The sequence below is a fragment of the Augochlora pura genome, chromosome 7, assembly GCF_028453695.1.
Source record: "Augochlora pura isolate Apur16 chromosome 7, APUR_v2.2.1, whole genome shotgun sequence".
Classification (NCBI taxonomy): Eukaryota; Metazoa; Arthropoda; class Insecta; order Hymenoptera; family Halictidae; genus Augochlora; species Augochlora pura.
This window is the reverse complement of record NC_135778.1, coordinates 7,122,322-7,135,786: the sequence shown is the minus strand read 5'-3', so window position 1 is coordinate 7,135,786 and position 13,465 is coordinate 7,122,322. Positions and strand designations below refer to the sequence as shown.

The 13,465-nt window shown below is 39.7% G+C and overlaps 1 protein-coding gene across 1 annotated transcript in view; it reads left to right on the top strand.

Moving 5' to 3' along the window:
* The first annotated feature begins 332 nt into the window (after nucleotides 1-332).
* Nucleotides 333-13,465, top strand: part of Tei (irregular chiasm C-roughest protein teiresias) — a 421,356-nt gene continuing 408,223 nt past the window's right edge. The window contains exons 1-2 of the mRNA XM_078187331.1: nucleotides 333-369; nucleotides 950-991. Of these exons, the coding sequence (XP_078043457.1) occupies nucleotides 333-369; nucleotides 950-991 (79 nt within the window). The remainder of the gene's footprint in view (nucleotides 370-949; nucleotides 992-13,465) is intronic.

Below are 13,465 nucleotides of genomic sequence, written 5' to 3'. Positions count from 1 at the left end.
TGAAAGTAAACGATCGCAGCCACAAGAAAATATTTGTATATATTTCTGAATGCTGTATTCTACTAAAATTATAATAGAATATAATTGAAGTATATCATTTGCCTGATTTCTCTTGCAACTTGCTCTAATTTTCTCGTCCCATCTGTTCTCCTTCTTCGTTTCCCGGATTGGCGCGTCATTCTTTATTCATTTCCCCTGTCCTTTGAACTTCTTCTATTCGTATTTTTGGAATCTTGCTTTCTCTGCTTATTCTTTAATCAGTACGGACATCGGCCTTTTTAAACAAGAGAACGATTCAACCGACTGCAGGCTTTCTGGTTTATTTTCTAAAAATGAATTATACGAACTCGCATACACAGTGTTTTGAGCGTTTAATGAAAAGCCGGTCCTACTGAAACGAGAAACTGTTTCGCGGCATTGTCGCAAATCCAATTAGCAGCAGACTTCAGCATATTTAAAGACATTCTCATCGACCTATTTTCCGCTCTAACTCTCCCTCTATTCGATGGGAGATCCACTTCAGTTAAATCGTCGGCGAGGCCGATCCGCTCTTTTTACGGGCTCGTGCTAATTATTTAAAAAAACGTGAGATTCATTAAAAACGTTAAGGCGTATCAGCCTGCGCGCGCGCGCGCGCGAGGTTCGATCGAGTACACTTTTCCGAGTGCTCGCCGAGCTTTCCGGAAATTTTTCAGTATTTCTGGGAATTAATTCCTCCGTTGCATTAGGCGCGGCGCGCGAAACCGGGGATCGGCGGGGTGGGGGCGCGCGCGCGCGCGCGCGAGGGGATCCGGGGAAAGTCGGATAGCCTTCGAGGAGCTACGAAACTCCGCCTGTACAAAATTCGAAAGTTTTGATTGCGTCTCTGCACCTTATCTGGCAAGGATAATCATTCTTTTTCCCTCCGTTTTATGATTCCTGAAATGAAACGGTAAATTTCTTGTTTCAGGTTTGAGGCAGCGCTCCGGCCCCACGGATAGCCCGAAGAGCGGTAAGAGTTCTATATGCGTGGACAATAATGATAAATTATGATTATTAACCCATTGCCCTACTTTGACAAGTCTGTCCCGTTCTGGGGATTTCTGGTAATAATAATGTGTTGAGTATTCACCATTCGCTTCGGTCGGAATTAAATATCAAATAATTCAAATATTCGAATAAATGTAGATATATAGTACGTATAAATTATATTTCTTCCTAAAAAATTGATACGCGTAGACAATGGCACGGCAAGCGGTTAACACTCGACACATATTACTTAAATGCGAATTAATATTCATGATCTGGAAAAATCCAAGAAAAGATGAGAAATAATGACCGTAGTGGAATAATAATAATTGCGCAACGATATTTTTCGAAACAGTTCCGGTCCTCGGATGAAAATATTTTGCAAAGCCGAAGAGACACGGAAAGATTGCATCGCCGATCGACAAATGGGGCAAAGTGATCAATGAAAATTGCAGCTGGAAAGGTTATCGAGATGATACGTTGTATCCTAAATCGTGCGAACGTTATTTTAGCGGGTAATATTCTTGCCCGTCGGTGCTCGTTCGCGGCACTCATTAGCGTAATTGACGTAAGCCTCTCGATTAACGAGGGCATTTTGTCGCTGCGGGAGACACGGAAAAATGAATGGGCCGCCAATAAATTTCGCCGGGAATGCCAGTGAAATAAAGATGTTAAAGCGCGACCGTCAGCCTCCATAAATCGTTGACTCGTTTTCACCGATACTTTTAAACGAACGCGCGCGCGCGCGCGCCTGCCCACGTGCGACGCGGGGAGGGAGGAGGGGGAGAAGGAGGTGGAGGAGAACCGGCAAGATATGGCACATTATGCTCCTCATTACACGAAAAATTTAAATAATCACATATGAATGGAGGACATAAACCAAACACAAGTGACGGCCGTTTCTACGCTATAAGGTAACAGCGATTGTTGGTTCGCACTCGTTGGCCATTCGTGCGCCCGGAGAATTAAAATCTGTCTGTTATTTCGCGTTAACAAGGTTTCCATATGCCGAAGTAAACGTGAATCATACTTTAACAGCGGCGATTTTCCGCAGCGTGTGTGTTTTTACAATGTATCATTTAAGAACGAAACATTTTACGTACAAATAAAACATTTACAATAAAACATTTTATTTCGACGCCGAATACATTTATCGGACGTTTATAAAACAGAAAGCTCGTGCAACATATTTCAGTTCATTTTCAAACATTACGATCTTCCCGATAAAACGTGTCATTAATTTAATCTCGTCAGTTTTTACCGAATCACTGAAATTATTATTATTAGAGCTCGCAAACATACAATATTTTATGCATAGCGTACCGATTCTTTCCATCGGTACGTCAAAAGTGTTTTATTCTATATTTATATTTATTAAGAAGCGTTCAAATTGTATCGTACACCATTTTTGTGATTTTAATCAGGTCACTGTTTCGTACTTGCGCCGATTAAAAATTTGTAATTTGATATTAACGTGTAAAGGAATTCTAAACGGCGCGATTGTCCCTTGCCAATCAACGGAATATACACGAAACAATGCGACTGCGTGAAATCGATTTTTCAGTTCGAAACGATGAAACAGATTACACGAGTTTAGTTCACGTCGTCGAGTAGAATTGAATTTCTGCGTTCACGTAATGAAATTTGAGTATTGCGCTTTTTTTTTGGAGTGCTTCCTTGCCGGCGCAGTTCTATCGATTTTCATTTCGATATTGTACTACTAGATTGAACTTTACCCCCGGATTACGTGCAATTATTCTTTAACTGACGGAGGTCTATTTACTATTTGTATATCTGAAATGTGAAATTGCTTTTCGAGGGAATACCGATTCCCCACTGTTCAGTTAATATAGAGTACCGGACATTTAATACGTAATAATTTTCTTAAAACTGGATCGAACGGCTTGAAATTATTTTCAATAGTTAAAGGAACAATCTACTGGACGGTGACTAAAACAACTATTTTTTAATTTTGCCATTACTTGGAATGACAAAAATAACAATCAAATTTTTGAAACTCTTCTTTTTATATCTACATATGAGGGACCCTTTGAGCATTTTAACAATAATGTGCACCATTTAATTAGGTTATTCAGAAGTCTCTTAAATGCGAAATAAAAAATGAATCAGATGCAAGAATATTCTTTCAGTGCGAGTGATACATGTCTAAGTGTTTTATATTTTACTAAGTGACCTTCATAATTTAATGAGAAAGGAAAATAGCAAAAAATTAATTCTTGTTGTGTATACTCCATATCGTTCACGAGAAACATTGAGTAGATAACTCATGACTATGCAGAACAGGTTGATCGATAATGGCCGAAGTCGAACAACATTTACAGGTCGAATTGATACTTTATCGCGGACGAACAATTTGGACAGGCTGCGCCTCCATGACGCCTGGCGAATTTCTGAACGGATAGCGGGGCAGTGTTTCAGGAAGTAATGTATTCCGTTAGCAGTCAGTCCGTGGTAAAACCACGGTAAAAGCATCTTTTTCCTACGGCCCGGCCCGGCCCGGCCGTAGGTACAGACGTCCCTATCAAAAGGTTCGGGCAACGTCAGCCGATGCTCGCTTTCGGGCACCAACGCACGCGAAAGTTAAATTGCTTCGGTCCGGACCGTCATCGGTGGAATTTTTGGTCCTGTTCCCACGAACCGGGTTTGTAGTTGGCCGGGCCGATTGCCGTATTCGCTGCCCCGTTCCGCGGATTCTTTGGGTCGGCAGTCCTAGCTCGTTTAAAGAGGATCAATCTAATTGCACGTCGGATACCTTTCCCGACTGCACGGAAATGCACATGAAATGACGAAAGCCGGCCCGGCGGAGATTCGGTGGTGTTGGCAAGATGAAGACGAAAGTTTGATTAAGTCTGTTCGGGCGACGTCGATTTTAAACGGGCTCAATGAACTGCGACAGCGGAGACCGGGGTCGAAAGTAACTTAAGTAAATCATTTAACCAGCGCTACAATTTTTTTAATATATTATGCAAAACTACTATTCCAACAATATATTGTTGTTTTAATATAAACCTATGGATCGTTTATTTTAAAAGCGGTGCAACCCCATTTTCTATTGTTTCCAGAAAATCAAAGGTTAGCATACTTGTCAATTAAAAAATATAAGTTAATTATATAAATATAAGATAATTATTTCAATATATGATAATTATTTAAATATAAGTTAATAAGTCTTGCAATGTTTCCACTAATTTATCAATGTGTTATCAGATCTATAAATATATTTTACACGAACTCAACTTTTAAGAATTATAAATTGTTTCAAAAATGTAGGGTCTCAATTATTTCAAAAACGGTATGCAGGGCGGGCCGGAATTCGCAGTATAGCTGAGCAGGGGAAAATTCTACGTGAAAAAATAATGGAAAAAATTTGATATAAAATTTTTTTATTCGGGGTTCTGTTTTCTAGTACATCGCCTCTGGAGTTTGTTCATCTTTGTAATGGAATTGGTTTTTATATATTTTTTTGCCGCAGCTACTTCCGCCCGATACAGTGTAAATATTAAAAATGATAAAAATATCCTGTTTACTACATAGTTCGCAACAATCAACTTTTCATTCTTTACGAAGGTGGATAAACTTTAAAATCGAATTTCTCAAAAATCTAATCCCAAATAAAAAAATGTTATACTAATTTCTCTCACGTAGAATCGCGCCTTGCATCGTTGCGTTACAAATTTCGGTCCATCCTGTATATGTTTTTATGGATGCCAGGTAAAGGGATAGATCCATGATGTCATTAGAGTTCGGATCACGTGACCGGTAGAAGAGGACATTGATTGGGCAGTGAGAGCTTCCTGCCACTGATCACGTTATCCGGACATGGGTGATGCCACGGAAATATCCTACTACCTGGCATTACTGGCCGCGGCCAAGAATTCATCAGCGGCTTTGTAGATGGTCGAGCACTTTCGAAAGTATATTATGAACCTCCTTGGTGACCATTACTTGCTCCTCGAAGCCAGCTTGTGCCTCTCTAGGTGATTGGGCGGTCCCGCGGTCGCGTAAGTCTCCTTGCTTACATATTCTCTGAACTTGGTGTTTATCTTCAGAGATTTTGGGGTCCCCGTAGAAGCTCCTGTTCCGTTGGAGGCAGCAAGATTCGCGTGTACTCGTAGGAATTGTAAAATTACCCCCGTACTTTATACGTATTTTTAAGAATGTCAGGTGAAAACAAAGATATTTGGTTTGCAGAGAACAATTTTATGAAGAACAAGGAAAACTCGAGTCCCGTATTTATTTCAGAGATATTATTTTTTATTTCACTATATTCTTACTTATATTCTTTACTTCTATATTCAATAAAATATATATAAATAAAATAAAACATTAGTTATTTTTTAACTAATAAGAACCGTTACCAAGGTTTATGCATTTATAGCACGCATTAATAGCGTGCAGAAAAAATGTTAAAATGTAGTCACGTTAAATTTATATCGTTGATCGATCATGCAAAGAGATAAATGTTTATGGAGCTCCGGTAGCTTGTAATGAGCGCAGACAATTTTTATCTTGCATAAATTTCCGCTCTCCAGTAATGATTATTAGTTCTTTGTGTACATTTAGATCATAGTTGAATAGACCAATTACGCTTTAATTATTAATTTCAAAGTGGAACTAATTGTGTTCATTAATCATTTATACAATAATAGCGGACGATAACTAGATCGTCGAGTGCGCTTTGTTACAATATCGTTCATCGCTTAAACACTACAACCACGTTACTTATTATCGCAATATTTCGAACACGTTAACATTTATATAATACTTTTATTATTACATTATATAATATTTTTGTTATATTATATAATATTTTTGTTATATTATATCATATAAAAAACTGTTTAAAATGTTATTAATAAATCGTAGATAATGGAACTTTGAATGCTATTGTAGTTGTCTTTCTATAGTTAATAATGCTTCTCATTAAATGTTTGCATTGGCATTTTCTGCTTAGCATTACAAAAGACGAACTTCGATGGATACGAGCATCGTATAATAGGAATAATCCGCACGCCAGCCTGTGTGACACCATTTTCGCTTTGCCACTTAAACTTTACTCGGTCAAGTGATTTATAGAAAGCGTCATTTTAGAATGCACGAGTTCTTAATCAAGCCATTTTTGCAAATGTCATCTCTAGCTCTGCAACTATAAACGAGTGTCGTAAAAAAGTATGCAAATGTCACTGTAGTCAATAAATTGTCACGTCTATTTAATCCGAAAATCCTCATTCCAAACCTCAATTATTATTAATCATATAATTATTTCACGATTGTAAAAAATGTGAAACGAAAAAAATATAAATAAATATAGTAGACAGATCTATTTAATATTTTTCAGAAACTAGAGTAGAATTGCAGTTTTCATTTATATTTTTTATACCCGATATACAGGATGTATGTTAATAATATTTTTTACGATTCTTAAAGAAATTTGCCGTCGCCAGTGTTTTAACTCTTAAATATTTCGATACAACCTGTATATTATAATAATATTACCATTACAATTTCTGTCAGGGTCTTATAAATGGATCAGTTGTCTTTTACCTGAGCTGGAAAGTTGCTCCTAATACTCACAGGTGTCGAAGAGGTTGATAGACTGGCAATAACAGTAACTTTCCAAGGCAGAGGGTCACTGTTGGGGGTCCCTGAAATGCCAACATCTTCAGCAGAAGAGCAAACCATGGCTGTTTACCAAACAGTGGGGGAGTGGGGTATGGCCGACAAAATTCAGGCACTTTCCTTTGATGCGCGTCAGCAAGCAACACAGGTTGAGTAAATGGAACCTGTACAAATCTCGAAAAAATATTCGATCGTCGTTTCTCTCTTTCGGATAAATTAATTTGTATTTCATAATAAAAACCGTGCTTTGCATTATTAGTGGCATTATTAATCATTTACAGCTAAGTTAGAAAATCCTTATATAACTCACGCTAATCGGTTTTCGAGTCATGCAAACGTAGAAAGTGTCGACAAAATTGGGGACCTCCAGATCATGCGCTCTGCTCGTAAGAAAATCTGGTTTCCCCCCCCTGAGCGGCTGACGGAAGTTATTGATCTTGATCGACTAACTCGCCGGGTTAGGAACCACTTGGCGCAGCGTCGCGATGAATCATCCATCAAGGACATATGTAGGTGGTTAACATTTGAATTTGATGCTCGTATCTAATTCTGTTTAGCGGGACTGATCGTGATACGGGGAGCGGCGGTTCATCGTGCGGCGAAAGTTTAAATTATCCTGTCCGCCGAGAGGTAGCATCCTCCTCGGGGGAAACGACTCGGATTGGTCGAGTCTGATTAGTTCGTCGGTCCCTGGCTCGTTTTATCCTCTCTTCCGCCGTCCTCCTTTCCACGGTTTGGTAACTACCGCGCGCGCCGCTGCTACAGAGCCTCGGGAACGCCGGCCAAGGTGTTGCCAATGGCTTCCCTTTCGGCCGGGGCTAACCAGAAACTGCGAAAACCAAGGGTCACCCATCTCCGATTCTCTTTCCAATCTCTTTCCATCGGTTCCTCCGGCCGTATCCCAGCCCATTCGTTCTCTACGAAGAAGCCAGCTAGTTACTTCGCGGTTCTCCCACCCATATTGCTTGGCCGTCCGCCGTTTAATCAGACTTCTCTTGATGAACCGGTCTCCCGGTTTGTTTCCCGCGGAGATCCAAGACAATTTTCGCAACCGTCCTACCCGACTCCCCTCCCCGGCCGCGCCACGAAACTGCCTTATAGATATTCCCTAGTCGAACGGCTCTTAGGGACAGTGCGCGCTCGCTTTAATTAATTCGACGCTCCGAATGCCGGTACGTTTAATACCGGCTCGTTTAATACCCTAACCTGTTCGTGAAACATTTCACGGTGATTCGTTAATTCGCTGGGAAGCCCTCGGTGGGTAGCGCACCGCAGCCCACCAGTTTTTTTCACCGTCTGGTCCTGCGTCCTGTCTCGCGATATTTATTTATAATGTAAGCGACAGAGGGCCGAGGCGACGCGTCCGCGATCGGCGCGCCCTCTCGCCGCGCGATTACAGGATTGAAGGCAAATTGCATTCGCGGTGAAACGCCGTGCCGTAAAACGGCCGATAGAGCTGAGCCGCGCCGAGTCGAGTGCTTGACGTCAGCCCGGCAAAACGACAAATAAACGAAGCGAAATGAAACGAATTTAACTATTCGCGCTCGGCGCGTGTGAAACAGCCACGGCCCGAGATCCAACGCGGCTCGTCTTTTTTCGAGAATCGTCGGATTGAGATTAAAAGTTTGCTTCTCCCTCTCTTTCTCTCTCTCTTTCTCTTTCTCTCGTTGTCCCTCTTTCTATCTCTATCGTGCTATCCCTTTCTCTATCGTTCCATCACGCTGTTTCGATTGCGGTCCCCGCACCCTCCCAGTGACACGCATATTCACCATTAACGTTTAATCTTCAATTTCATCTGGCCCGGCCAAGTATTTTTTCCAGTTTTCGGCCGATGTTTCGCCATTCTCTTTGACCGGTCGGCCGTGAATGCATCGTACGAGCCAGCGAAAATTGATCCTCGCGCCCGGGCAAGGAAAGCGAGAGTGATAATTCGAATAGTTTGCCTTTTCCTGTTCCTGGCGCGACCGCGATTCGATCCGTCGGACGACTCTCTTTTTTGCGATTCAAGCCGCGCGCGAACTGTTTTCCAGTTTTATTGGAAATATCTGCTCGCCGCTTGCAAAGCATCATAGATTGGGGTTTGTGCGCGCGGCCGGTATAATGTTTGCTCGCAATTCTTTTTCCAGCGACAATTTCGTGATTCCCTTCGGTGTGTTCGGATTGCGGAGTTGAGGGACGCGGCGGGGCCGATATTCCCCGTCGGTTATATTTATTCGATGATACAGAGTAGCTTTTAAAGATTGACCGATATTGTGTCTGTCCCGCGGAACGGCCGCGCGGACGTTTATTTGTCTTTTAAATTCCCCGTGAAAGGGACTCGGCAACGTTTATTACGATTTTTTATTTTATCCGGGGCTTAGCCGGCCACGCAACATCGAGCACAGACCATTCGTCTAGTCTATACTTGTTTTTCTTCGGCAATGTTCATGCTATTGTAGCACTCTTTGATTCTGTAGAAAATTTGCAGATTTTAGCGAAATCTTACCGACGAAAGTTAAGAAACATGATACACAAATGTAAACGGTGATATTTTATATTTATACAAATAACAGAATAAACATGTCTTCTAGTTATTGGTATCATGATTTCAGCAACATTTAATCTCTGAAATATATATAATTTGAAATATTACTAAACACTTGCTGGCATAAATAACTGACGCTTTAATTTCATCAATATTTGCGCGCTCGTCCGTTAATAAGCGCGGATTATAATGTTAATACTTATCAAACTCTGTCGTCGAATATGATAATCAATAATTAAATGAAATAAAGTGAGAAATATTTGAACATTCGACGTTTGTTTAAAGATGGCGCAATCGATAATCGAGAATGAAGAAAAATTTTAAAAATTGTTTAGTTTCAATATTTGAGGAAAAGCAACGTTTAAGTAACGGCTTGGTAAATAGAGAATTTAATCTTGACATATACAAAACTGAATTAACAACAGCGTGTTTGTTGAAGTGTACTGCCTCTCACAAATTTTATAATGTATTTTTCTCTGGAACTTTAAACTCATTCTTCTTGAAATGAGATTAATAATAAGCGTCCGAAGCGATGAGCTTGGAACTTTCGAGGAAAAGTTATTTTAACTAAATTATCTTCTCTGGTGCGTATGAAATGTTTAATTGTATAATTTAATTAATTCTTTGTAACATTAAAAAACAAACCTCAATTTTGCGAAATTCGCTGCTCCATTCATTAAACTGAAAAAATATTATTTACTGCATTATCAATCGTACTATTGATCACATAAAAAAATCTCGCATACAAAACCGCGACTCGTGTACCGTTTGATTGATTACGCAACGTATAATTAATTTATTAAATATGACTCTTTATTTGTGCTACATTAATTATTATGAAAGGGGTATAATATTGGTTATTATTACGTATACGAGTTGGCAACAATTGCTACTTTTAAAAGTCATACACGCGTTTGCAGTATCGATCATTTTCACTCGAAGAACTGGGTAAAATAGTATTTGGAATGGTAAATAGTAAATGGATATTTTATTTCATATCATGCATATGTTCTTGAAATTAAAATATTTTATTCCTTCGAAAGGATGTACACATAAAAATAGTAATAAGATAACATTTCAAATGATCAAAGAAATGAAATTATTTTATTGTATTAAATCATAGTACACAATTTATTTTGGTTATATAAAACAAACGAATTACTTCCCTTTTGCATTATAAACTTACATAAAAGATGGACTTTGTTACGTGCGAATAGCTGTACTTAAAAAGACAATAAATTTCATGTGCAAACATTATTTCTTATGTCGTCATGTTTTATATTACGATAATTATTTTTACAATTCATTTTTATATTAAGGTCTATGGGAAGTATTCTATTTTATGTTTTATGTTATGAAAAGAGAAACTACTTTATTTTATATTTTAGATCATCAAAATTTATTTGATGCTTTATTTACGAATTATTATAATAAAATATTTTATCCACTGAAATTTGATGTCCTACTTGAAATATTATTTTATTTAAATTTTGAAAAATGTATTATCTAAAATAGCATTTCTAACATTTTCTCTATAAATATTCCTTAGCTCTGAGTACAATCAATAACTTTGAACTATAACTCCTCTGCCCGATGACGAAAGAAATAATAGCGAGCCGATTCATAAGATATAATATAGGAGATAAGCACGGATTTGGCAAGTTTCCTTTATAAGAGCAAGCCACCCGATATTATGAGTCCGGTGTCGGGAGAATTGGAGGATAGGAGGAATTCGATCTTAAAGTGGATTCCCATCTCTCCCGTGACAGTGCACGGGCGCGTGTTCGCGCGTGCCCATCGAGCCGTGTAAAAGAACCCTCCTCGATGCACAAAGAAGTTCTTCGATCTATTGAAAGCCCTCTTCGCGCATCTCCTCTTTTGAGGATGTACTGCGGCTTCTCCGCGCGCTCCGTACAATTCTGCGGGAGGCAGCGGCGAGCGTGAACTAAAGTGGGCGTAAAATGGCCAGGTGTCGTCAACGGTGGTACCCCCCCCTCCCCTCGCCGCGTCGCGTCGCGTCGCGTCGCGGGCACCGTGGCGAGCACCGTGGCGCGTCGTGTCGGGTTCGGGACGCGCGGTGGCAAATTGCAGAGGTGGATGCCATTTTACGTGAATTAATGTAAACACGGCGGGCAAGCTCAAGCGCGGTAAATTGACGCGAACAAATTAGATCTCTCGTCATGGAATTAACGCGTGCGCCAAGCACCGAGGCTGCGTTTTGATCGTGACGCGTAATTATTCGTCGTTCTTTCACTCGTGCCGCGACTCGAGCGTTGATACGCCAAATAGATCTTCCGAAATTTTTCACTCGCAGCCGAGCCCCGGCTTTGACGAGCTCGCGCGACGCGACGCGGTAACGCGTGGCAAAAGTTTAAAACGTATCAATTTCAAAATTTTTAAAGCCACGGACAGGGGCAGGCCAATGGGAATAATTAATCGATGCGATGCTCAAAATCGAATTTAAAGCTTGAATTTGGTGATGCGAACATTGAATTTTTATTCCTTCAGTGTTTTCATTAAAGTGTAGTAACATTAGCGGACTTGTGAGAAACAACTAGAAATATTCTATGTTGAGTGAAAAATTTCAAGTTTTACTAAACTCACCAAATGATAACAAAGAAGAATAAGCTATTAGTTAAATTAAATACTGCATAGCACTACGATATGGTCAATTTAAATTTCGATACTTTTCTTTTTTAACTATTATTTGGCATTATTTGTCTATTGCACAATCTGTCATCCTATGACTAGTACACGTTCACTTTCCATATTAGCTTTGTTACCCTTCGTTTTAAATAAACATTATTCAATACTGACTGAAACTGTGAATCGCATATGGCGCGCGGAACAGCGAACGTGTTCGAAACAAGAAGGTATCGGAATGTTCCTCAATATTTAGTATTCAGGTATTCGAGTTTAACGAAACAAAAATACGGTGCACCAATTGAAGTCTGCAGGGTGTATGTACGACTTTCATATACATATATCAATATTCCTCGAGAGCATATGCATACATATTTACACGGCGCGGCCGAATAACAAGCAACAGCGTGGGAGGTGATGGTTGTTCCTTCCGGAACAATATGAAAGAAATTGTGGAATATGATTTCGTCGTTCGACACTTAGTTTTGAGACAATCGTGTTTCAATGTCCATTATGCGAAATAATGCTATGGCTGTTATTATTTTTCATAGCGATACTCAATTGAACTGGTGTTCGCGTTAAAATAAATAAAACACTTCTATTTCTCAGATGACGACATAGATATTCTCATAATTGGAGCAACGCTCGACGGTAGTTCAGATAACAGGAGTTCAGCAGAAATTCACTACATCGGGCATTAGTCAAAATTTCGTCACAATAAATTGAGTTAATTCAGATAAGCGGAGTTCTATTAGGTTGGTGCATATGAAATGTCGAGTATACTGCATATCTTTTTTCAAAAGCTATTAATTTAATAAAAATGTGCCCCATTTGTTTCAATACACTTTTCCCAACGCGAGTTTAATACATAAATGTCTGTCTTCAAAAAATTCTGATTTTTCGGATCAATAAACTGTAGCATGGAATTTTTCAGACTGTCTCCATTTACATGCTGTTTAGCCCACAAAAACTACGCATACGTCGTACAAAACAATTGCGAAATTAAGTGAAGTAAAATATAAAATTTTATAAAATACAGATCTTTCGCCAAGCGACTTTCGCTATTTTAAACATTTAGGACAGTTTTTACGGGCTAAATAGTATATAGTGTTCATGCAGGATAAATAGTATATGGTATTCATATGCACCAACTTAATAAAATGCACTTTATCGCATAAGATAGAAATACTATAAGCCAGAAGATTTATTTCAGATTTCCAGTGGCAGTGGCTTCGAGCGCAAAGGGTTAATAGTCTCTAACGTCCGAGAGGTAGTGGGGAAGTTACGAAAATGCGGTAAAATGCGAGCGCGTGATTATGGTTGTGACGAGTCTCACTTTGGAATCGTACAATTCAGAGCTGTTCGACATGCTTCGCGCGGTGGGCAATGGAACAGCCACGCGCCCGAGGGCGAACCTACTGGCAACGTCTTATCGCTGTAACTCAAGTGTTTACGTTTTTCATGCTGGGGTTCGTTCTATTTCTCTTAATCCCGACATTATTTATGACAGGTCGCTGTCACATTCCTCAGCCGAGCAACGTGTAATGGCAACACCGTCCTAAAACTGCTCAAAATTTGCCCGACCCTTTACGGACTAAATAGTATATCCCTTAGCGGACGGCTGGCGGATATATCCGCCCAAAATACTGC